Source organism: Coffea arabica, chromosome 2e (genome assembly GCF_036785885.1).
Source record: "Coffea arabica cultivar ET-39 chromosome 2e, Coffea Arabica ET-39 HiFi, whole genome shotgun sequence".
In the NCBI taxonomy this organism is placed as follows: Eukaryota; Viridiplantae; Streptophyta; class Magnoliopsida; order Gentianales; family Rubiaceae; genus Coffea; species Coffea arabica.
In genome coordinates, this window is record NC_092313.1 from 1,277,606 (window position 1) to 1,302,799 (window position 25,194).

Genomic DNA, 25,194 nt, shown 5'->3' on the forward strand with positions numbered 1-25,194 from the left:
AATCACATGGGTTGACTTGACCACAGCCTTTTGATTTTATATTCACAATCTATCGTACACATGAATCTCCTCCATTTGATTTGGGCCATTTGGCATTGAAGCGGTAGACAGATGAGCAGATGTAAAACCTATGGGGTCAGCTTAAGGAGGAAAACTTGGGTTCGATTAAAGGGAAAATTCAAAAGCGAAAATCTAACATGCCAACCAGCATGAATAAACTGGTCCTAATTTCACCTTCACTTTCCTTCTCATTCGTATTTGCCACATTTATACTATTGATGACGATACAAGCCCCTGAACTCACTTCCATTTTGGGAACATCATCTACTCTATATTAAGTTGGATTAAGAAGAATCATGTGTATTCCATTCACCACAATCCACAAATCATGTATAATTGACAACATGAAAAGGAAACCTAAAAGGGGGGGAAAAGGTGCTCTTTAGGGGTCCCAAATGAGTCATGATCACGAGTGAAGGAAGGAAGAAATCAACATCTAACGTAATAATAATTATGATTCCGGTGATTAACTGAAGCAATTAATCGCTTTTGACAAGCCAATGGACTTTGCTAAACAAGCCAGGCGTCGTTTTTTGATCAGTGACCCAGAATTTCTGTTGGATGGCGACTTGCCTCTCGTTTCTGTAAAGGGTGGGTAGCATGAAGAAAATGGAGCCTTTTCAGTTTCCACAATACAAAGCAATTATTCATTTATACTACTAGTCGATAGCTGTTACCGCACGCCTGAACGGTAAATCTTATATACATTGACAGTGTATATGTACTATCACGGTTGGATTCATGACACATATGCAAAATTTAAGTTTCAAATGCAAATTTGGATTATGTGTCGTGTATCCAATGATGAAAGTGTATACACTGTCGGTCGGTGTATAGAAAATTAATCCAAACAATATAACACAACACAACCACCATCATCGTTCTAAAGTGCTAATCAAGTTTTAGAGGACTTTGTTGATCTCCCGATCCCAATCCCGTTTATAGTAAAAATTTCCGCGAAATTAACGCGGTGAAAATAAAGAAGAGAAACACAACACAACCATCGTTATAAGTCGAATTGATTGCCCACATGCACAACGTCAAGAAGCTGCTGATAATCATCAGATAATAATAAAGCGAATACCGTCAAACAGGACCCCCTCAGGGCTTAGCCAGATGCCAGATGATGAATTTTTTTCAAAGAGACAAGCTTTGAAAAGTGAATGCCGTCCGCAGGACCCTTAGCCAGATGATGAATTTTGTTTAAAGAGACAATCTTAATGGGCCATAAAGATGCATGGCTAAATTGTAATCGTGATTCGTGATAGCATACGAATCAATTGATCGGACATACCATCCACCACCACCACATGGGATGGGAGGACGATTACGGATACACACACACACACACACTACTCAGTAGAGTAGTGTGTGTAAAGTGTAAACACCCTCAATAATAATAATGATGCAGCCAGCCAGGAAGAGATTTTGTTGGCACGAACGAAACTGGTGGAAAACATGAGAGGTTTGCGCCGGCAGTTGCAGGTGGGTGTTGTGTTAATACTTAATGCAGCGGTGGCTAAAATTTGGGATGGCTCCGCAGGTCGCGTTCGCGTCCCTACCATTCTAATTAATCACTAAAAAATGTGCCAATCTGCCAGACTGCAACGCATATCATAGCACATATGGTTGTTGATTCATCAATTTCGATTGAATTCGCCATCATCAAGGTGGGTGGTCCATGCAAAAATGTGTCTACTTCTATAATATGTATGTATATATATTCTATCCAGATTGAGCAGAGCCGGCAAAAGCAGCGCTGAATTAAAATCATTCTTGCCTCCTTGCTGGCACCTGATGCGGCCGAGTCAATTTTATGAAACTTCCGCATCTCTTTGGAGTACTTTCTAGTCCGGTTTGCTAAACAAAAGTACAGCAGATATACGATTTCGGGAGTCCATTCGGTACAAAAGTCTGGAAATGCCATCACCACTAACACAAATTTTGGTATTTATAACATAGTGAATGCACGTCCCTCGAGGTTGGTTCGAATGGTCTCGGAGCAATCTAGTTAGGTCATGAGATCGAGTGTTTGAATCACCTTTCTACCGCTTGTGTATCCTTAGGGGTAGACGCAGGGAAACTAGTCTGACAAAATTGAAATATTTCCTGTATTGAAAATAATAAATAAAAAAAAAACAGAGTGAGTGCACCCGGAACTCGGACCCTTCCATGCTTTTTTATTATCTTAGAAAAAAAAAAAAGAAGAAAAGGAATGATTCGGCCTGACTTCTTTGGGCTCGCGTAAAGAAATTCTTACGGCCTAAGTGCAACAAGTTGAATTGGTATTTAGATCCATCAAAAAATTAGGCCTGAATGATTTGGACTCACATTAGAAATTGACTCTTAACGATAAACGATTTCCACTGATGTATGATTTGAATGATAAAACCATAAATCAAATAAAATAACCACTCTATCACTCGACAAGCAAATACTCCAATTAAATAAATCTGATTGGCATTCTTCACCGTCCATGTTCCTTATTTGATCTTTCACTGTGCCCATGCTCATGCTGATAGTTCAAGAATGGATGATGTCGTTTGAATCAAGGGGGAAATCTTACAATTAATTCAAGGTACGAGTTTGGCCAGCCTAAGCGGACTGGGAAAACAATGAACAAATGAATTTTGGACAAACAAATCCCAAGATGAACGTGACAAAGCACACGCTAGTCTTTTGACTCGGGTTCCCCAAAAGGAGTTGTCTGTCGTTTCCTTCAAAATCAACAAATTTCATCTGTACTGATGCAGCTTGTACTCGAGATGAAGATCCGGGCTCCACCATTGGTGAATTCCATGAGCTTGCTTAAAATCCTGACAAGTGCAGAGATTAGTCGTTACATATGCAGAAGGAAGGAGATGACATGCTTCGCTCTTATTCCCCCTAGCAGTGGATATGATACTCGCAATGGAGTTCTGTGCTGCAATCCTTCCAATTTTGCCACCGGCAATTGTCATCATCTTCTCCCTGTGTGTAAAATACCCAATATATTCGGAGCAAATAGGATCCGATGGATTGACAAACAAGTACGGTATCCAAGCAGACAAAACACGAAATTCATCGTCCTGATGTGGCATTTGGCTGTTAAGCTTCACTGCAGCTGCAAGCCCAGCAGTGATGACACTCACTGCAATGCGGGCGCCATGCTTCAACTTCTCATTCTTTATCTTTTCGAGTGGAAGAGAAGCGAAAGGTGGATTGAACAGGTATGTTTCAAGATGATAACCCAACTTAACCATATTCCTTCCAACAAGTAACGCTATTGCTGAGCCCAAAGAGTGACCAGCTAACCAGATATTGGCACCTCCAGCTTTAGAAACAATGTTCTGAACAGCTTGCAACCCAAGGTGGAAACGGGAGCTGTGCTGAAGTTTGTTTTTCATGAACTGGAGATCCAACTTGAGATCCTGTGACCTGCTGCCTGGTTTAGTGATTGTGCCTCTGAAAGCAACGACGTATCTGGGAGGAGTTTGAGCCAAATAGTTGCAAGAGGAATGAGGTAGTCTCAGTTCGTAAATGGAGCCAAAGAACGACAGATCATCAGGATCCACAAGCACGTGGACTAGCTGGAAATTAAAGAATTCCCACCAAGGAGAAGCAAGAGCATTTGCGCTTTGCCGGTTCTCCTGCCGATCACGTTCAAGAATGTAGACGCCCTGAACCAAGCTAGCCGCAATGGACCTCCTATGATGGGCATTTGTCCTGCAAGACATCAAATTTTATTCTCAGGGACAATTGACTGCACAAAGAGCGGATAACAGAAGACTCTGAACTGATCCACCGTAGACAGAAAATCATTTCGTGAGTTGTACAACTCACAAAATTTTCTTGCTTCTGATCATGAGATATATAGAAGGCTATTAGTTGGCAGAAAAGCAGATCCTTGAATACTGACAACAACGCATCCTAATGGTTGATATTTGAAAGGTTAATCATCTTCCAAATGATTGCTGGTTCTTAAAGATCCTATTAGAACTATATCCAGTCCAGCCATAGAAAAGTTGCGCGCATCATTTGAGTTTGAACTCATAGGCAAACCTAACGAGTTAAACGAACAAATTATTAACAAGGATGGCCATACCAATCGATCACAGTTAACTTCAGTGGTCCTGAAAGACTAAAAATCTCCCTGTCAGAGGCCATTAGTTGAAACTGCCCCTTCCTTCTTTTCCTCCTGATATTCTGGGATATGACTCTGCTAAAATGTGAAAAAGGGGAAGAAGAAAAGAGAAAGAAAGTGAATATACCAGCTGCATAATTCAGAAAGGTTCGTATTACAGTCTTCTTGTCATGCTTCACAGGCTCTAGACAAATTATAAGTATCACGGGAAATTGAAATATGTTTTAAATACTTCACAGTCTTCACACAAAAATCTACTAAAATGCAATTTTTGAGGAAGTAGGAACTGAACAGAAACATGGAATGTTACATACTACTAGTGGGCAGTCGGAATTTTATTTGAATGAATTTCATTCGTCCACAAAATCCAACTTAAAAAACAGTAGTCTTATCTCCGCTAATATTAGGTCAGCTATAATAATCGCATCTGTTGGCCCTCTAGCACTTCATATGTCCCTTTTCCGTTTTCAAAGCTCCTCATATCATGTGTTCATAACAATCATCATTCCGCAGTTAAATTAAGAAATCAATAAACATCGTAGCAGAAATACAAAAGTAAACAGTAACAAGCACGTACCACGTAACATTAGAATCGATGGCGTAGCATTCGATAAAGTGATAAACGAAACAAAACCCTAATTAGTTTTAAAAACTTGAGAAAAAATATGTGAAGATCAATCCAATTACCACAGGTCAACTGAAAGCCTCTGCTTACAGTTGGTTGATTGACGCTGGCAAAGTCGTTTCCGAGGTGCATATAATACCTACAAACAACCAATGTAGGTAGGTTTTGTGTGGGAAAGAGAGATACTGATGAGCGATAGGTGCTTCAAGATATTTTCATGGAAGCCGGAAGGGAATTAGACACGGGGAAGAGCAGGAAGGAGAAGAAAGGTAGACAACAACACGAATGTCGCAGCGGTGCACAAGTTGGCGTTATATTTTAAGAGGACGATCAAAAGTCAATGCGTCTAACCAGCAACTCTCGAATTCGAATAGTTGGCACCAAAATAGTTTTAAATTTTTACGTAAGTTGACAGGTCAAATTTTCTTAACTCTATTTTAAAATTTAAGCAGATGCGTAGACATCCATTTGGATTACGCACATGTTAGATCGATAATGGTTCAATTTCCTCTGAATTATCCTTAGACATCCGTTTGGATTACGCACATGTTAGATCGATAATGGTTCAATTTCCTCCGAATTATCCTTAGACATCCGTTTGGATTACGCACATGTTAGATCGATAATGGTTCAATTTCCTCCGAATTATCCTTAGAGCTCTTCAGGTCCTCCCTCTCCTTAATATAAAGTAATGTATGTTTATCTTGTTTGACAAAAAAACAAAAAATCAAAGTCCAATGTAATACATCCATTTGATCCGATAATAGTACAGTTTTCTCCGAATTGTTTATGGACATTTCCGGCCCCCTTCCTTTTGCATAGGGGTAGTGTAAGTCTATCAATAAAAAATAAAATAAAATCAAAAGTCAATGCGTCTGCAGTTTGGGAAACTTGCAGAGGCGCAGCGGAAAGCGACCTTTCTGAGATCCATCCATCGGCCAAGTTGTACATTCTTTTATATTTCTACTCCTCCTCCGTCCATGATGGATCTATCCTCTTCTTTTCTTATTTCTTTTCTTTACTGCTGGATCCTATAATCGAAGTTTGGATTCTAGGCTGCAATTAATGGTAAGAATTAATTTAATTTAAAATTGGATGAATGAAATTGATCATAGGACATGGTTTTTAAAAAAATATCAAAATTTATTGAAATTTAGAGTGTTATTATCATTGTGTGTACAGTTATTGTATTGGTGTATACATTGTAGTATCATAAAATTGGGACGGACAATTGGAAAAAAGAAACTTGTTTTAAAAATATACGCAATTATCTACACATATTGAGATGTGAGGATTCGAAGTTAGTACCTGGAAGCTAAATGGCGGCCCTCAAAACCTCTACAATTTATTTTCTGATTTTAAGAATAAAGATGTGATTATTAATAAGAATATACGATTATATTTTTTTATAATAAAACATATTTCATTAACGGATTACTGGAAATCGTCCAGAACAATTGATATACATTGCTGTTCTAATGACCGATAACACATGCACTAAAACTGTAGATCTGTAATTTAACAAATACATAAGACCTGGGAAATTAAGAACAGATCTAAAAAGTACCATAAATTTTAAAATCATTCCATCGTAGAATAAATAGCTGCAGCCTACTCTGTGCATGTTGCAATCGTCAGATCTACTAATCAACAGTTGTAAGGTCCAATAAAGATGATGAGATCTGCCGAAATAGACCCAAATATGAAATAAATTCAGATAGGTCTATAGATATTTGTGTATGTTTGTTCCCTCATATCTACTATCAAACTGGTTCAATTTCAAAACTGATGCTGAGATCTGTTATGATATGTAATGCAACCAATAATGGTGTCCTGCTACAAAACATTACGAGATTACGGTGACTTTATTATCAAAGACCAAGTTTGGGAGCCGAATGAATTACCTATTATTCCTCGATAGCCACAATAAGGTTTGGTAGGAAAGAATGGGTCGAATATTATAAGGGTTAAAGTATAACTAAGAGTTTCAAGATTCGAATCCTTCCATTTGTGTTAAAAAAGAAACTAAAAAGTTCAGTGAATTGTTTCGATAGACATGATTCCAGCACTCCAAAATAAGTTTCACAGAATTTGGTATTTATTTTGTGAACTGGATTAAATGGCTAATATATCCACGTAATAATTTAAAGTTACAATACTGCCTTCTATATTGAAAACTTTAGATTGGTTTTTTATTTTATAATACCTTTAAATATATTATAAATTGATGCATGCATTATTAAGACCTATGAAGGAACATTCTTTTGGACTTTCCAAAAAGTAACGTATTCCAAAAATATATATATATATTTCCTATCTTACAAGTATTTTTTTTAAATTATAAATGTAAATAATCAAAAACTTCTCTTTCATAAATTTTATTTGTTAATTAGTGTACACTGAACATTCATTTTGTCTATTTCTTTTAATTTTTTGAACAATAGGAATCCAAAGAGGTTAATTAAAGTTAAATTATTCGTAAACGTGACTATGCATTTAAGTTGTAAAAAAGGAATCTAAACTATGGGTAATTGTATTAGTTTGAACAATATAAGAGAAAGAGATGAGTTTTTAAAATAAATTGTTAGCCGGTCAATATCAGCTAAGGCTCATATTGACAACGTAGCAAGTTTCTTTTAGTTTATCAAATAAATTGGAAAAGTAAACTATATAGGTCTAGAAGAAATAGGCAAACATTTTACCTATACTTAAAATAAAAAGCAGTTACTATTTAAAATTAATTTAATTTTCTTGATGTCGGGATGAAATAGGTTAGGTGATACGGGAAAGGGAAAAAATGTTGCTTGATACCAACTCATTTGATATGGATAAAGTTTTTTTTTTGGTATTAAAAAGCTAAGTGCAGTAAAAATATTTCGTCTAAAGATACAAAGAAGGTATGAAATGCTGCATTAATTGGCACCACGTAGTATTAATATAAATAAAAAATAAGGTAAATGAATTATTCAGAAATGATTTATAATAATATTTTAATTTTTGAATGATTTGATTTCTCTGATGTAAAAAAGTGAATAGAAAATATATCTATAATATAAAATCTTTTTTTTTTTCAGATAATCACTCATCCAAACAACCCCGTTTGCCATTAGAATTGAAAAATTTATTTAGAAGTCAACGTAATAAGACAATTGCTTTTTCTTTTCTTGTTTTTGGTTCGAAAAGGGGAAGGTTCAAATTAGGGCCGCAAAGGAAATCAAGCCGCGCGAGCGGCTGCTTGAGTCAAGTTCGAGTCGAGCTCGAGTCAAACTCGAACTCAGAATATTAAGCTCATTAGCTTGAGTATATATATATATATTATTTTTATTTAATAATAAAATTACGTACATCATATATATATTTTTTTATTTTTTATTTTCATAGTAAAATTACGTATATATCCTTAATATTTTATTATTTATAAAGAAAAATTATTATTTTATTTATTTTTTTAAAAAATAATTATTTTTTATTTTTTTCGAACTCGAGCTCGGCTCGACTTGATTCGAGTCGAGCTCGAGCTTGAAAATTGCCGGCTCGTCGAGCTCGAACTTGGTAAAATTCAGTCGAGACTCGGCTCGATTACCTCAAAACCCAACTCGACTCGGCTCGTTTGCAACCCTAGTTCAAATGTTATAACTGCATAAAGCAGATCCAATTAATACCGCTGGTGTTGGGTACTATTTACAGTCAGTTTTTTTTTTGTTTTTTTATATACAACAAAAGTCATATAGGAAAGCCGCAAATGTAGTGGAGGGCACGTCTTTAAATCTGAAACTTCTCGAGGACGTTTTTACAAATAAAGGTGTTCTGGAATTCTCGAATGGGTGGACTGTAGAGAGCGTTTTCTTTAACTCTTCAGCTGAGCCAAGTCATTCTCCGCTTAAAATCCAAAACCCACCGAAATCTCATAAACCCTAACATCAGCTTCAACAAATATTCAATCGATCAAATGGCGATACTCTCCGATTACGAAGAAGAAGATCAACAGAAGCCGATATCTTCTTCATCATCGGTAAAGCCTTTTAACGCCGTTCTTGATCCGTCAAATCCGTTGGGGTTTCTGGAGGCGGCGTTGGAGTTCTTGGCGAAGGAGTCCGATCTTTTCAAGAGCGATTCTTTGGTGAAAGATGTGAACGCGGTGGTGCGTCAGGTGAAGGATAAGGTGGAGGCCGAGGAGAGGAAGAGGAAAGAAAAGGCGGCTCCAGTTAATGGTAATGCTGAAAAGAAAATCAAGGAAGACATGCCTCAGGCGGTGGTTAAGGAAGAAGTCAAGGACGTGGAAGTGGAGAGTCAGATGATTAGCGAGGCCAAGGAGGACGCAAAAGATGATGACAAGGGAGCTCGAGGTATTTCTTTTTCTTTTTTTTTTTTTGGGGGTCATCATCTCTCCAGTTGAGATCTCTCGATAAACTGATTGGTCTAAAGTGCTATTCCTTCTGTGTAATTTTGGTTGCTTGTTAATATTGTATATAAAGTTTGATGCAGCCTTTGCTTGGTTTTCTTAACGTTTCCCTGTCGTGCATTTAGGTGTTTGTGGGGGTAGTGGAGCTTGAATGTGGAAACGAAAACTGATTACTGTTAATGTTTGCTGTTTTGGTGTAAAATTCAGCATTTTAGTGTTACAACTAGTTGCGCTGTTTGTGTTAGGGACTATTGTTTGAATTTGGATGAGAAAATGAATGCTGTGAGTGTTGTCCTTCTCGTGTAAAATTTTAGCACTATTTAAGTGTAACACCTAGTTGCACCTTTTTTTTTTTTTTACTTTTTAGAACTGCTTTGTCGTTTGTCTTTGTATTAGCCATAGAGAAAAATAAGTCATAATTTACAACAACTGCATGGTTTTTTTGCTTGTTGATTTTCATTCACTGAAACTTGTGAAATACTATTTTGGCAAGTTAACTGCTTCTTTTTTCTTTTTTTTTCTTTTTCAAAAGCAAAAGTCATATTTTCATTGATCAGGAAAAGAAAGTATGTACCCAGCATACGTTAGACAGTTGCCTAACCTACTTAAGCTGTATAAACTTTCTTAAGAGAAGTTTACTGATTGATTATGTTCAGATCAAGTCCTTATTTAGAAACGAACCAAACCAAGTTGTATTGTGACTAGGCCTGAATTTGAGTTTGATGCGATATAAGTTTTTGCCTGTTAACTCATTTCACCTATTATCTTTTGCCTGTAATTTATAGTTTTATGACTTGTAATTTACCAAATTCCTTTTGCCTCAAGAATATGTCAAATGGGAAATTGTTCAACCCTGAGTCACGAGTTTTCGGTTTGAATAAAACTGCATGCAGTTCCAATCTTAAATTTAGCTCAACCTACATTTACATTGATTTGAGCTTGTACTTGAGCTTGCTAATATCATACATGAATCAATCGTTAATGCTAAAATGTTCTCATTGGAGTCATAATTCACAGGGTTAAGTAAACTATCTTATTAGGTTCTGGCCTGTTCTATTGTTGTGTGTTATATTATTTTATCCTGTCTGTGGAATCGAACAGTTCTTTCTCTTTTTAGTAGTGAGGTTTAGGACTCGCGTAATCCTAGACTTCTTACCCATCTGTTCAGCCTTTTATTGGGAAATGTGTGCATTTTCTGGTTTTCCAGTCAAGTTCCGCTGTATGTTTGGTGAAGGGCTACTAGTTGTCTTTAGACTGTTCACACTGTTATGGGCCTGTAGTTGTTGGCTTGTGATTGTAACATACTTATTATCAGGATCATCCACAGTTATTATGCGTTATTGTTGACCACTTTTTTTCCCCCCACCCCAAAAAAAAGCAGCTCCCAACAAAGGCAATGGCCTTGATCTGGATAATTATTCTTGGACCCAGACACTCCAGGAGGTCAATGTAAATATTCCTGTCCCTCCAGGAACAAAATCAAGGTTCATTGCATGTGAGATAAAGAAGAACCATCTTAAATTTGGGCTGAAGGGTCAGCCTCCCATAATTGATGTACGTATATTTTGGTTACAAAAAGGTTTATTTTTGCTCCTTTTACGTTAAACTTGGAATGTTCCACCTTAATGCCAAGCACCTTTTAAAAGTATTGGGCTACCTCTACTGATCTTTGCAGGGTGAACTTTATCAGCCAATCAGGGTCGACGATTCCATTTGGAGCTTAGGTAAGTTTATGCGTGGTTATCATGTGTGTCTATCAATCTATAATCTTTGCTGTTCGTAGTGGGTATCAGTATCTTATGAATAGAGAAATTGTCTTCAAACAGAAATTGTTCTATGATGCAAACAGAAATTGTCTTCATCTATTAGGTTAAATGAGTTTCATGCATTAACTACATGTTAATTTGACTTTTTGCAGAGGATCAGAGATTTGTCTCTATATGCCTAAGCAAACAGAACCAGATGGAGTGGTGGAAGTGTCTGGTGAAAGGGAGCCCTGAAGTTGATACTCAGAAAGTGGAGCCTGAGAATAGCAAATTATCAGACTTGGACCCAGAAACACGATCAACTGTGGAGAAGATGATGGTTGGTTTTTGACAATCTGATATATTTGTTGTTATCCCATTATAAGCTATGCGTATCAACGACAGAATGTGTGTTTAGACAAAAATCTGCTGCTGATACTAGGCTGTTAAGTTTGTGTACCTGAAAAATTTTCTGATTCATAGTTGAAATGACACCCAGATAGGATCTGAAACCTTGTAACTTGGCCTAAGCTGTTCATGAAATTAAACTTATTTTCTCCTTAACACTAGTGCAAGAAATATCTGGGTCTGATTTTACATTCAGTTTAGGGAAGCAAAATATGTGTATATTATCTATAATTGACTTTGGAAATTGGAGAAAAAGTAAAGACTCTAGAACTTAGGCAGACAAAGCGATGCAAGGGGATGTCTACATGTGACTGTGCCGCATGGGCTGCAGACCTCTTGATTGAATCAGATTAGTGGAATAAATGTGGGCCAGTTGGGAGTGATATCATGAGATGGATGGTTGCCATGCAACGCCTGATCTAGCGGCACTCATTCCTGGCTACTCTATCTCTGGGGAGCCTTTATCTGATAATCCCCCCCCCCCCTCTTTCTTCCTTTTTCACTCCAGGATTTGTCCAGTTACTGATTATTGTAATTACTTATTTTGCATGGCACAGTTTGACCAGAGACAGAAGTCCATGGGCCTTCCTACAAGTGATGAGATGCAGAAACAGGAGATACTGAAGAAATTTATGGCTGAGGTAAAATACTTAGAACTTTGCATGTCTGGTAACTTTAGTGAAATTATTGTTTTACTGACATCAGTATGTATTTGCATTTGTGCAGCATCCAGAAATGGACTTCTCTAGAGCAAAGATATCATAAGTTTGTAAGCCTGAACCCCCTCTTGCAAATATTTTTGGTGGTAAAAGCAGTTATATGATGCTTCTCTTTTGTGGGCTGCGTGTAGCTATGGTTTGGGCTGACACCTGGATGTATTGTGTCCTTGACATGGCTGTTCAATTTCATTGTCAACTAAAATGTAACACAGTGCCTTTTTAAGTACATTAATTTTATGTAGTACGGCAAGCTATGTTGATGTGTTTTGTCTGATGGATGTATGCGGAAGTTCGTGAATCACTGAGACACATGATGCACTGTGAATGGGTAATTCGAGTCACCTCTTGAAGGGACTCCCTGCCGCATTCCATTTAAGCTGTGGATTTCTGACCGTGGGGTTGTACGGAACTGGTATCATGAGAGAAGTCCGCCCGGAGTTGACTGCAACCTTTGAATCAGCTAGTATTGTATTAACTTAAAAAAGCGGAGTAATATTGGTGATTGGGTAGTGGGTACAAAGGCAACAGGATCTCTTTCTTTTCTTTTTTTTTGGTTTGAGGAAAGCCAACGACATTTTGAGGAGAACCATTGTAGAAGTATTAAGCTGAAAAATTGAAAAGGGAATTGTGCGTCTATTCTTGGAGTGGAGTGGAGGTAGAAATCTGTAAAGAAGCAAGAAGCAAGCCAGGACAAGCCATGTTTCACTTCAAGCAGTCCGTGACCCGATGATGTTACCACAACTCCCATCCGGTGGGCGGGAAACAGGGAAATAGGAGAGGTGAAGGCCACCTGTGTCACCCTCACATGCTCCTTTCAACGAAAAGGCAACGGAGTAGCGGACAACCAACATTGTCCGATATCCCACTCGCTGATGGTTGAAAGGGAATGTACATTTTTTTTTTCCCATAAAACTACGATAGCACTTCAGAATGTGCGTGCGGCGGTGAACTTCTTGAGTCGTGCATCAGCAGGGGTCCCCGGGACGCTTCTCGACGAGGAAGACGACCCAGGTCACCTCAATCGATTCTTTTCATTGTTGCCACGTGTCATCCTATTAACCACACGCATATTTTACGGCAAATCTGAAAACAAAAAGAAATAGATGGAAAAAATTACTTCATCAATGATGGTAATGGAGAAAGGTATAAACACAATTGGAATTTTCGTACGATTATGCATTGATTTGTTGTACATTGTACGTGGGTACAATAATGCATACTTGCATTTGTTTGCTATACGTAATTTTGTCCTTGTGCATCAACTCAATAGTAATTGAAGACAACCACAATTCAATCGTAAATGCACAACACGTAGCAACTGGACCAATTGTACTGTCTCCTTCAGTTGAGTTGTTTCAGTTTGACAGCCCGAAGTTAACAAAAGGACGGAACGGCTTCCCAGTTCCGGTGGCTGTCCGCTGGTTTTATTCTTGCGGCGAGACACTTTCTGGCCCATTAGGCTTGAATAATTGAAACAGACAAGTTACTTTCCTAGTCTCAAACAATTAATAATTCAGAAAACGACCCAAAACTTCATGAAAATAAAGAAATATGAGGAAAGCGACTCGTAATTGAGTGCATGGAATTATCATTAACACGATGAACCTAACATGTGATACACCTACCCATCTTGTTTTCGCACATCAATTCTGATGCGGGGAAAATGAATTCAACAGTATAATCATATTTAGCAGCAGTGCTCAGCATTAATTATGGATACTAGAGTTCACTAATATATTATTACTGCTTAACGTTGATGGAAACCCGCAAAAAATATATATATATAAAAAAGCGCGTACATTTCCCGCAGTCATTCTATCAAACGGAAGTCAAAACTCACTGAAGTTGAGTTCGATTTTAGTTTCGGAAATCTGTAGCACCAATCAATTTCACTTGCGTTTCAAAATTGACTCGCTTCTGGATTGAGGGAAGCAGACGATGAGTCAAAGGAACGCGATGATGCAAATACAGTTCCGCTTTATTAATACTGAGAAAATAGCAACCTATCTGAGACGAGACAGATTAAAAAAAAAAGAGTAAATTTTACGTACACTATCATCATTAAATTTATGATATATGTGTAAAAGTTGAATTTTAGATTCAAATTTTACATATTTATCATTCATTCAACGCTGACAGCGTGTACATTATCAGTGTAGTAAAAATTAATTTAAAAACATTGGTAAGATTTAAAATGCATAGTATTAGTAAGCACGGCACAAGGGGATATCATAATAGCGGCCAATTGGGCATCAATGAATCGAAAACAAGCTGACATGTGGGCAGGCATGGTCCTTCCTTGCACAAAAAAAGGTCGAACGTAAAATCCAAATTGTACACTCACAAAAACACGCAGCCACGGTGCAAAATGGGCAATCGACGTGCCACCACCCATGGCTATGGTCTAGGGACAGTGTATGTATTTCTTGCTTTCCCTTTCCTCTTGTGGAAAGAATCTAAATAATTCCGATTCCATCTCCACACCAGCGCCCAAGTGGCCAAATACCTCCTACGTGGCAATGCCACTTATTCATACCTTTCCCTTCTTTCTGAACCTAAATTTTTTTTTTTTTTGGGCCCTTCCTTGGGAAATTTTGTTGTAAATGTCCCTTTAATTAATTAATTAATTAATGTAATATATAAGTTGGCAGTACAAACAATTGCGGCAGTACAGCGTACGCGCAGCTCATTCAGATCAGGCGTTACACAGCAGGAAAAAGACAAGGCAGAAAAGACAAAAGAGGAAGGGGCATTTTGATAATTTTGAAATCAACTTGAAAGCGACATGTCGGTACTGGAAGCATTCGAAGCGAGCAAATTGCGAAAAGGTCTCAGGCTGTTCACTGAACACGCAAACAATTCTTTTTGTTTTTTTTTTAATATAAAAAATACAAACAATTGATCTTTGCTTTGAAAAGAGGCCGAAGGATGACGATGATCTTTCTTCTCGCTCGAAAACCATTCGTTCATCATGATGGGAATTTGATAATTTGCACTTTTATTTCAGCCTCTAAAACTCCAATTCACTCAATAAATAATAATATGCTTTTAAAAATATTGCAGGATGTGTGAATTAGTTGGGTAGCAGTACAAGCTTCTAGAATAAAACGATGATGCTAAGGAGGGTTGTTGGGGACGACACATGACGCTTTGCCCTCCTCCCTCTCCCGGTGGTGGCGCGGCCCTACATGTCCAGTAGCATCCTGGTTGAGTAGCTTTTCTGTTGGAGCACGATCGAACGCGCACTGCACGCAATGACATGAGAAGCTCCACACTTCCACCTCCACTTTATTCCAAACTTACATGCATCTCTCTCTCTCTCTCTCTCTCTCTATATATATATATATATATATATAGGTTTTATTTGCTAGAACAACAACACACCCCACACACACACACACACACGCAACACCCAACCCCCCCCCCCCCCCCCAAAAAAAACAAAAAAAAAGAAGAAAAGGTTCTAAGTATCGTGTTGGGAAAGAATTTCCCCTCGTTTTGTTTTGGCTCTCCTCCCTCATTTGTTGATAACTGGAGTTGGCAAAAAGTCTCAAGAGCCAACGGGCATCCATACCCAAATATAATATGGACCCAAGGAATGGGGTATGTAAAATATGATGGAATTGTGTCTAATTTGAAATATACTCGGTAATACTCATTCAAAATATGCATCTAACTGGAATTTATTTGGGACTTCCACGGGCCTTTCTTTCTCTGAAGAGTCAAGAACATTAAATTGATTTTCCTAAAAGTCAAAAACCACCTAACAATTTTGAGACACTTGATTAGCAAGGTTTGTTAGTCCCAAATTAAACTTCCAAAGGCAAGTTTACTTTCAAAAAATCTCATGAAATTTAGTCCTCCAAAACTGAATTTAGAAAGACAAAGTTCAATTAATAGGAGGTTTTACTCATGATTTTTTCACAGTACAAAGAATCAGAACTGGTCAACTTCATCGTCTACTACTGCCGTAGAAAACATCGGCAGCATTATTTTTATCTCACATTCATCATATTATAAAAAAATGCTACAATAATTATTTACTCTATCCAAACAAATACTTATTAATAATGTGATGCAAATTGTGCAGTAATACAAAACAAAAATCAAATTGCACCGGACAATGATTCAGCCAGGCCGTAAAGGGGGGCTGTCAACTGTCAAGCACGCGCCCTTGTTGTCCCGAATAAAGCAGTCGCTCTCACGCATTTGTCAGCTTCAGGTTATAACTGATGCCGCGCTTTGTGCTGTTGTACCCTCTCCTCCTCTTTTATCTTTACTTTTGCTTTTGCTCTCACAAAGAACAAAAAGATCAATCTATTTCGGGTCCATACAAAGACAACATTTCCAGGTCCCATAATAATTCCAATCAAACTCCAATAACCATTTACTCTTCCGTTGAGAACGACAACAGTCCACTATACTACAATCCTCTCCAGCTGTTTTCCCTTTCCTTTTTCTTTTTCTATCTGCTGGCCAAAAAAAGACGCCGTCTCTTTCAAATCTGCAATCCTGCTTTACCCATGCCCTGCAATCTGCGTCACTATACGCACGGCCCCCCCAATCTCTACTTGATGAAGCTGTTCAACTGCAACATATATAGACCTGATCAAATGGGCAATGATCGATCAAGAAGCAATAATGGACCTCATCTGTTACTGTTGCTCGGAGATGTTTGACCCTTCCCTTCTCGAACCGAAAAGTATGTAGTAATTAGTACATATACAACTAGACTTCCATCATCACAAGTTCGAACGCGCCCTTTTGTGTGTCTATATATACATATAATCTATACATATATATACACACACTGATTGCATTCCAAAAGTGGGGTTGCATGCATAGTATAATCTATGTAGTATTTATTTTATTTAAACACAAATATACGAACATTTGAAAATCAGAAGTTGAACCGTAATTTAGATTATATATATATATGTCATATATTTTTCTTTAAGATTTTCCTTTCCTAAAATATCAACGAGATCACCTACATTTTGAGCTGTGGCTCATAAGTCGGAGAGTATCCCAATTTTATTAGATTAATCTTCTGATGCCTGTACATTCTGCCCTCCCTTCAAAAATAAATGAGCGATAAAGAGGTGATTCGAACACACGATCTCGAAATCTAACTAGACTGTCCCGAAATCATTCGAGCCAACCTCAAGGAGCATTCCGCTTTAACTTAAGAGGCATATAATTGTAATTGACAAATATGGGATGGCAAATCTCGTATCACGCATGCACGTAGCCAGTTCGATAGTGCTATAGTAGTAGTATGTTTTTCCTGCACTTGTTCGGCTGCTTAGTGGAGTTGGGTGCCAAATGCTGTAGATAGGACACAAGGAAATTTCGACACGACGAACCGTATAAAGTGTTCATCTACAGATGATGAGTAGGTAGATCTGAAGCTGGTTGTAACGCTGAAAAGTACTTATTTCGTTTTTTTTTTTTCCTAATGTGGGAATTTAAGGTTTGTAAAAATACCCATCTCCCGTCGTGGAGCCATTCCAAAGTGCACATTTTTAGCTCCCGACATTTATTTCGTAGACCAAAAGTGGGCATATACTCCACCCTTCAAGTCTCTTCTTGTCTATTGGAGGAGCTTTTAATCATGTTTGAAATTCCTTCCGCCTTTTCCCCGCACTTTACAGCCGATCCCGATGCCCCCTCCGCCAGTCTCCATATTCTTCACCATTCATTCATTCTTCACACTCTGATTTCGTCATACTACTGTCTTCTACTTCCGTATCTGGAATCCCTCGGTGGGTTTTTACTATTTAAGGATATTAATTGTGTGTTTTTTCACTTCTTTCTTTTTGGCATGGAGGAGAAATTTGACACTTTTTTATTATTCGCATGTTGCCTGCAAATTCTGTGTTTTGCTCTGTGTTAGAGTGCTTTCTTTAATTAAAAGTTAAAACCAACAAATAGAGAGTGAATAGGAGTGCATGGGGCTCTTTTGTTATGCTCGGAAAACGACAAAAGTGTGGTTGATGCAGGCAGCAAGCAAGCACCATGCTACTGCTAAACTTTGAACCATTCACATTTTCAAGGTACGTGCATTTTCTTCCTTCTTTTCATGGTACGTGGTGTGTAAAACTGTAAAATGCAAATGCTACTACGCAAGGATTCTACACGTTTGAGCATGAACATGTTTTCATCCAGCTGGAGCACAGCATCTCTATCCCTGTCTTAATTTCATTGGTAATACTCCCTCCGTCCCACTTTAATAGTATTATTTTTCTTTTTTATCTGGTCCAAATTGCAGTCCATTTTTCAATTGAGAAATGTAGTTGTCTTTTAATTTCTCTAAAATATCCTTATTTAATGTAAGTTGTTATTACTATAAACTATCTTATTTAATATAGATTGTTAGATTTAATACATTTAGATACATTTAATACATTTAGATTTTTCAAAACATATATATTGATATATGAAAAGCCAACTTTAATTAACATAAGGGTATTCTAGGAAAATTATTTTTTCAACAAAATTAACTACTTTTTCTTAAACTTGGTGAAAAAAAAAACTAGAACTATCAAAATGGGACGAAGGGGGTAATAATAATAATAATATAAAACTGTATAATTTTATTCTTTGAATTTCTTTTTTCTTTTTCTTTTCACTTTTAAGAATAATAAATGAGTGCTGTGCAATGATTGCATCCTCCATGACGTAACTCCTCAGTAACATTTTTTTGATTTTTTTTGGGTGTTCGAGTTGTTTCCTTATTTCCTATTTTTTTCTCTTTTCTTGGGCGACAGCGGGAGCTTGATTGATTGGTTATTTGACTGACGCAAAAAAACAGCGAACTCAGTTCATCATATGTACAGGGTAGCTAGCTACTTCCCCCGCCACCGCCACCGCCACCGCCACGCTCTTATATTATAGTAGTATATGTAATGTAATTAATGCTTGGTTAAAACTGCTGACCACTCTGTTTTTTATGCGTAGTTACACGAAATTTGTTGTGAAGAGTAACCCTAACAAACTCTTGGTTGATGAAGAAGATAGCTGGCTTGGGCGTAAATTCACCTGGACCAATTCTTATTTAACAGTTTATACGTGTGATTATGAACCTGAACTCCTCAGGGTTGTATTTAGTTTCGGTCGGGCAACTTCGCATAATTTGATTCATTTGTAGTTCGATGTTCATTGCAAGAATTAAGTTGAAACTTCATGTTGTGCTGGGCTTTAGAGCCCCGGCTGAACAGATTACGGTGGTTTGCTTCCGCATCCACAGAGGTGTGCGGCTTCTTTCCCTTGAGAAGCCGCGGTTCAATGTCAGAAATATATTTGTCCGTACAAGTTGGTTCAATCGCTTTATCGTAAAAAATTTATTCAACCTTTTCTCTGTTGTCAGTGTGAGATCTGTATTGATGGACCAACAAATATCAAAGTTTGCACTTGCACATGACTGAGACAAGCCTCTTAAAGGAAAAAACAATCACAAAGAAATAATAATGCACGTATGACACCTTAGTTTGGTGCATTAATCTGTGCATGTACATTAACCCCTAGAAAATTAATGCAAAATCCCAACACATACTATAATATTGAGCATGATAGGAGTGATGGGGTCGCTGCATATAGTAAACCGATGTTGATGTCCCTCTAGCTTTTGCAACAGTGCCCCATCTTTTCATCTATTTTTCATTCTTATATAGAATCGAATACAAAGACAAAGTTCTAATAATGACAAATGGTTGTAGGGCTCATTTGTGAAGTTTGGTCACATTTACTTAAAAGTCCATTCCATCCTCCTTGTTTACTTGAGGAAACCACAGACCACACCCCCATTAATCTCCTCAATTAGGTCAAGTGTCAGATTATTTTATCAATTTTTTAATTTAATCCCTCGGGTCGGGTTAGATTGACACACCACAATGACCTTGACAAGTTTCTAACTTTTTGTTTTTTCAATTTAAATGATCTTGACAACCTTCTAGCCCTTAATTTAAGCAAAACCTTTTCATGCTACTCTGTCATCCGATATTATTACATCAAGATCATATTACATCACTAAGGAAACGAAATGTACCTTAGGTATATATGCATTCATAAACTGTTGAATGCATCCTAAGCCTTATGAAATCTACATACCGTACACATTTAAGTACTAATGGCAAGTTCATCAATGCTAATGATGCAAGTCATTGCTGTGTTTAAAAATTAAGGTGTTGAACTATATTGGAGGGCATGTAATGTATGCCCTCATTTTTCGAAATAGGTGTCCTTTATTCGATATTCAAATAAAAGGGAATCTTTTTGTTTTGGTTCGGTTTAAATTCATACACATTCAAACTAATCCCTATTTGATAACTCAAGTTAGTACTTAAATTTAATAGATTTAGACTTTAATATTTTCCAGACGTGTTTGATAACCAAAAGTATAATATTTTAATTAATTAAGTGACTCTAAATTGTTTAGACAAAACTTACTCAAAACAATAAGTGATAGGGTTCGATTTTATCAAACACGCCCTCGTTATGCCTCCCAATAGTTGCATCAATCATGCTACAATTTTCACTAAGACCTATAACATGTGAATTTAGAAGCACCCCATTTCTATTACTTGCTACATGTAGATAATGTACAAAACCAAATCTAGGGCTTTGTTTGAATTGCTTCTTTTCTACAATTTTTTTTTGAATTTATTGAGAATATTCTCATAATACATATTTTAACTACTTTCTTTTTTTCTTAATTTTACATATACATCTAAAAAATGTATTATAGCGTTAATGACTAAAAAAAAACTCTTCAAAAAATACAACCTATAGGAGTTCTAAGTATATAAGAAGGATAATCCCTATTTAGCATCGTCCCAAAATATTAGACATTTTTGAAGTGAGAGGTCTGAATATAGTTCGCTATCCTCACTTACGCCCGCTTTCCCCCTGTCACTTGGCCCATCCCTCCCCTAGAACATAAGAAGAAAATAAGAAGAAAAGAAAATAAAGGGATGGAGGGTGGAGCCATATGCGAAGTACCTGATTAAATTCTCTCACCTAATGAAGACCCCAAGAACCAACCAAAAGGAGATTCTTTTTCAGGCCCTCACTTTCTCTGTCTTCATTACGGCTGTCTCTCTCTGCAGCAGCTGCTCTCCTTTGCACTGCTCTGTTTTTTACTCTTGCTCGTTTGACATCTATAAGAAGGGCCTCTTCCCCCATTAGTGCTCTCCTCTATCAAAATTATGCATATCGGACAGGGAGACACAAAAGTTGTGATAGCAGACCACTAATTTTTCTCAACAATCTACAAAGAGGTGGGAAAGCAAACAAATGTACGCAGAGACTGGGATGATGTTCCCTTACTGTCAGAGCTACCCTCAAGAAGTTCAGCAGCTTCCAGACTTCTATTTTGCTCAGAAACCCAATGTTTTAGCGGTATCCATTTCTGCCCTTTCCTTGGCTTCTTGGTTTACTGAATTTACATTTTTTCTTGCTTATTAAACTTTGGTTCTGGGTTGAAATGGGGCTCTATACCGCTTGCCTTTCTAGCCCCTTTATCCATGGCTTCTTATTTATGTAAATGAGGTAAAATTAAGCTCTTTCTGGGTTTTTTTTTGGCAATTTAAACAATGATTTTTATTTATTTTCACAATATTCTGTTTATTTGGTGCAAAATTTTGTTTTAGTTACTTTCGCGACATCGTTTACCTGGCGCAAAATTTGGGGGTTTTTTGGGTTGGGTTGGGGGGGGGGGAGGGGACGAGGTGTGCAAAAACCCAATCTTGGTTAACACAGTTTTTGCCTGTCAGTCGATTAAAATGTCCAATTGTATCATCTGGGACTTGTGAGTGACCAAGTAAGTTGATGGGATGCTTGAACTCGTTGAAGAAAGGCTTAAAAATTGGATTCTTTCAGTTCGAAAGAATTGCTTATTTTGTATTCTTTTAGAAACGGTGGTGGAGTAATAGAAAGTACATATATAGAAAGAGTTTAAGTCCTCTTTTGTGTGCTGGATCTGTAAATATGGAAGAAAAGGAATGCAATGTATCACAATCAGAAGTTCCGTGCTCCATACTCCTCTCCCTTTTCTTCCCCTTAAAAAGACCTTATTGGCCACTGTTTCACTCCCCGTCGGCTTCTCTTTCTTAACTATTTTCAACTATTCTGATGCCTCCTTGTTGTTCAGGATTTACTTTTAACCGCACTTTATATAAACGAAAAGAAGCAAAAGTTGGAGAAAAAGCAAAAGCTAAAAGCTACCCCTTTTCATTATTTTTCCAGTGTCTTTAGTTATTTATCTTTGTTCCTTTGGAAAAGTCACACTGAACTTATTACTTGCTGAGCGTTGGAAGATTTTGTACTTCATACACCTTTTGAGTGCTTGGAGGCTGAGATTCTTTTTTCATTTTAGGGTGTTGAAGTCAACTACATGGCATTTGCTTGTTGAGAGAAAGATCTAGGAGAATAATAACATCAACTCAGTTCTCTTTTAAATAGGCAACTGACAGCAACAAGGAGTTATAGACGCTCGTATTCTCTGCAGTTTTGTATTAATTAGTTTTACAGGTCTAGTAACCAATATTTGGTCATAAGCTGGCTGGTAGTTGCCACCATAGCTTTTCCTTCAAAAAATGGTATTATCTATCGAGCAGTCGACATCTCCAAAATACCTGTCCAGCACAGGGTTGATACAAACGGTTTCTCCAATGATCTTGGTACTTCTTGCTTCCCATATGTCTCTCCTGAATTTCTGATTATGAATTCTGATGCAGGGTAACCTGATTCAGTCATCCTCGATCTCAGAGTATGACCTTGGGGCAGAAGGCGATCTATTTAAGGCTCCAGAACCCATAATTGAAGAGCCAGTTATGGGCCTTGATCCAGTGGCAGCTGCAATTTCAATGATCTCTTGTGGTGGAGATGTTATTGCTTCTCAAGACCTCAAGGTGTCGGATATTGAATCATCAATAGATAATGGACAACTTCTCAGTGAGGTTTTTTACGAGTGCAAGAAGGACATTTTAGCAAAAGAAGCTACAGAAGCAACATTCTCTGAAGTTCTGGATGTCAAAGTTCCTGCAGAAAAGTTGATTGCAGGCGGAGATTTTCTTTCTCAAGGATCATTCCAGAAAAGTGTTAGTTCAGGGTGTCTAAGCTCAATGCAATGGATTCATGGTGCTCCAATGAGGCCTAATTTCCTTGATTTTCCTGGATTGGACCTGGGGGCTGTCTATGGTATGCGAAGAGCATACAGTGAAGGAGACATAAAGGTCAAGTTTAATTACTCTTTTCCATAGTGTCTTCCTTCCAGTATTGATCATATCAAAATTTCCCCGATATTCAATCCAGTTGGAGTGAGTGAGGATGTCTAGGATGTTCTTCTTGGCAAAGAAGGTAAATAAGGTCGTCCACACTTCGAAATGGGATGGGAACATAATCTTAACGTAATGAATCAAGTAGGGCATTAGAAGCATAATTTGCACGCATAGCAATTTAATTGTCCTGGCATTGGTTATTTAAGACTGGCTGATTCAAGACCTTCATCTATTAGTCTTGCGTTGTTATTATTGCTGTTTTATAGTTATTTGATTCCTGCTGGCCAAGTGAGGGTGCTTTACTCAAGCAGTAACTGCATCAATGGCCTCATTTTTTATTTTGCTCATATAGTACCTGGAGGCTGATTCGTTCAACATATGGTCTGTAATTTACATTTTGAAATTTTGGCTGCTGTTAACCCTACATTAATTCCTTGACCACCACAGCCATACTCTTTGCCCTTCATCTTTGACACAAATGTGTATAAGAAATCACCAGACCTGTGCTATTTAGAAGCAAATTTGTGTGTTGGACCTGGTATGGCTGGCTAAAATGGTACTTGTCTAGATTATCCGGTCCACCTAGAAATGGCACTAATGAAACTACTCCACTTGAATTCTGCTTATGATTGCTCCCCACGCATGCATTGCTTCCATGGTGTAGTCTACAAACTGAGAAATGTTTAGATGTTTCTCGCCTTTTCAGCAGGATGGGGCTGGGTCATTGATACTGAGTTTTTATGACAGACTCTTGGTAATGGCAGCATAAACCTATTCCATTCTCCAGCGGGACAACAACCACCAATCATTACCAGTTGCACATCTGAAGATCGCCAGGAAAAGCTCTCTAGATACAGGAATAAGAGGACAAAGAGGAACTTTGGGAGAAAAATAAAGGTAAGTTGCAAATAAATTTGACTGTTGTATTCCAATTAATGTCTGTGCTACTACTAGCAATTGACTTGGATGGGTATCATCAGCTGCAAAGCGTTCAAATCAGATGCGTCTTCTGCTATACGCCTTCTTTTGGATTGTATTTGTCAGGGGGGAGGAAAAAAACTTGGATGTCATCCGCAGTTTTGAGGCCTAGTTTAGGCATTTTCAATTCATCCTAATCCGTCTTTGAAAAGTTTGACATTTGAGTTTCCTCCATCACACTATGTCTTGTACAGATAATTAATGTGGAGTGCGCTCATGATTTTTGTACTCCAGTACGCTTGCAGGAAAGCTTTGGCAGACAGTCAGCCAAGGATCCGTGGAAGATTTGCAAAAACGGAAGAAACAGATTCTTCCAAGAAGCAATAGCTGTTAATACATGACAAACTAAGAAAAAAGTGTAGAAAGGTAGCAGTTTAGTAGTTAGAGACCTGATGAAGCTATGAGGAGATTCGTTGTAATATTTTAGTAGCTGGTGTTAGATAATGTATGGGGAAGCAGGAACAGTTGGATCCTAAAATGTTTGTAAACTGAGGTGATCTCTTCCGAAGGTGAAATATCCTATTGAAGCTGTATATAGAGTTTGTTGAATAAAAAATCAATAAAGTTATTTATAAATCAACGGTCCTTCTTTTAAAGCTGTGCGAGCTTTTCCCTCCTTATTGGAAAGCCTTTTCGGAAGAGTGTCCGTATTTCTGCTACGCCCTCTGGAAAAGTTTGAGGCTTGGATTCTTTTGACTGCAGGAGGTTGGGTTACTTTTTTACGGAATTTTTATTTTGTGTGGTCCGGTCGTGTAGGAGATTATGAATTCTTTTTTACGTTTCTCTGATTAAAAAAAAAAATGCACCAGTAATTTTTCCTTGGAAAATTTCCCCCCTTCTTTTGGGTACAGAAGA

The 25,194-nt window shown here is 37.6% G+C and overlaps 3 protein-coding genes across 7 annotated transcripts; 2 read left to right on the forward strand and 1 right to left on the reverse strand.

The window, feature by feature from the left end:
- Window positions 1–2,579: 2,579 nt before the first annotated feature.
- LOC113729939 (GDSL esterase/lipase At4g10955-like) lies at window positions 2,580–5,099 on the reverse strand. Of its 3 annotated transcripts, none has more exons than XM_027254288.2 (3): window positions 4,871–5,099; window positions 4,145–4,258; window positions 2,580–3,765 (listed from the first exon to the last, which is right to left on the reverse strand). In XM_027254288.2, the coding sequence occupies exons 2-3, from the start codon at window positions 4,204–4,206 to the stop codon at window positions 2,796–2,798; spliced, it is 1,032 nt and encodes a 343-aa protein (XP_027110089.1). In that variant the 5' UTR covers window positions 4,207–4,258; window positions 4,871–5,099; the 3' UTR covers window positions 2,580–2,795. The 3 variants fall into 3 exon arrangements, with proteins under 3 accessions (XP_027110089.1, XP_027110088.1, XP_071934118.1); XM_027254287.2 differs by having other exon boundaries at window positions 4,145–4,261; XM_072078017.1 differs by having other exon boundaries at window positions 4,145–5,099.
- Window positions 5,100–8,600: 3,501 nt separating this feature from the next.
- Window positions 8,601–12,342, forward strand: LOC113724890 (protein BOBBER 1). Its single transcript, XM_027247769.2, has 6 exons — window positions 8,601–9,154; window positions 10,592–10,764; window positions 10,886–10,934; window positions 11,129–11,295; window positions 11,921–12,004; window positions 12,090–12,342. Exons 1-6 carry the CDS (start codon window positions 8,758–8,760, stop codon window positions 12,126–12,128), a joined length of 909 nt encoding a protein of 302 aa, XP_027103570.2. The 5' UTR covers window positions 8,601–8,757; the 3' UTR covers window positions 12,129–12,342.
- Window positions 12,343–20,946: 8,604 nt separating this feature from the next.
- LOC113724891 (uncharacterized) lies at window positions 20,947–24,919 on the forward strand. Of its 3 annotated transcripts, none has more exons than XM_027247770.2 (4): window positions 20,947–21,481; window positions 22,819–23,316; window positions 24,109–24,258; window positions 24,534–24,919. In XM_027247770.2, the coding sequence occupies exons 1-4, from the start codon at window positions 21,377–21,379 to the stop codon at window positions 24,678–24,680; spliced, it is 900 nt and encodes a 299-aa protein (XP_027103571.2). In that variant the 5' UTR covers window positions 20,947–21,376; the 3' UTR covers window positions 24,681–24,919. The 3 variants fall into 3 exon arrangements, with proteins under 3 accessions (XP_027103571.2, XP_027103572.2, XP_071934119.1); XM_027247771.2 differs by having other exon boundaries at window positions 20,953–21,481; window positions 24,574–24,919; XM_072078018.1 differs by lacking the exon at window positions 20,947–21,481 and adding an exon at window positions 21,842–22,743.
- The last annotated feature ends 275 nt before the right edge of the window (window positions 24,920–25,194 follow it).

Coding starts and splice junctions, on each gene's coding strand:
- LOC113729939 (XM_027254288.2), bottom strand. CDS start 4,206: ATGGCCTCTGACAGGGAGATTTTTAGTCTTTCAGGACCACTGAAGTTA. Junction 3,766..4,144: donor AAGTTAACTGTGATCGATTG/GTATGGCCATCC, acceptor GATGTCTTGCAG/GACAAATGCCCATCATAGGA.
- LOC113724890 (XM_027247769.2), top strand. CDS start 8,758: ATGGCGATACTCTCCGATTACGAAGAAGAAGATCAACAGAAGCCGATA. Junction 9,155..10,591: donor TGATGACAAGGGAGCTCGAG/GTATTTCTTTTT, acceptor AAAAAAAAGCAG/CTCCCAACAAAGGCAATGGC. Junction 10,935..11,128: donor CGATTCCATTTGGAGCTTAG/GTAAGTTTATGC, acceptor GACTTTTTGCAG/AGGATCAGAGATTTGTCTCT.
- LOC113724891 (XM_027247770.2), top strand. CDS start 21,377: ATGTACGCAGAGACTGGGATGATGTTCCCTTACTGTCAGAGCTACCCT. Junction 21,482..22,818: donor AGAAACCCAATGTTTTAGCG/GTATCCATTTCT, acceptor ATTCTGATGCAG/GGTAACCTGATTCAGTCATC. Junction 23,317..24,108: donor ACAGTGAAGGAGACATAAAG/GTCAAGTTTAAT, acceptor TTTTTATGACAG/ACTCTTGGTAATGGCAGCAT.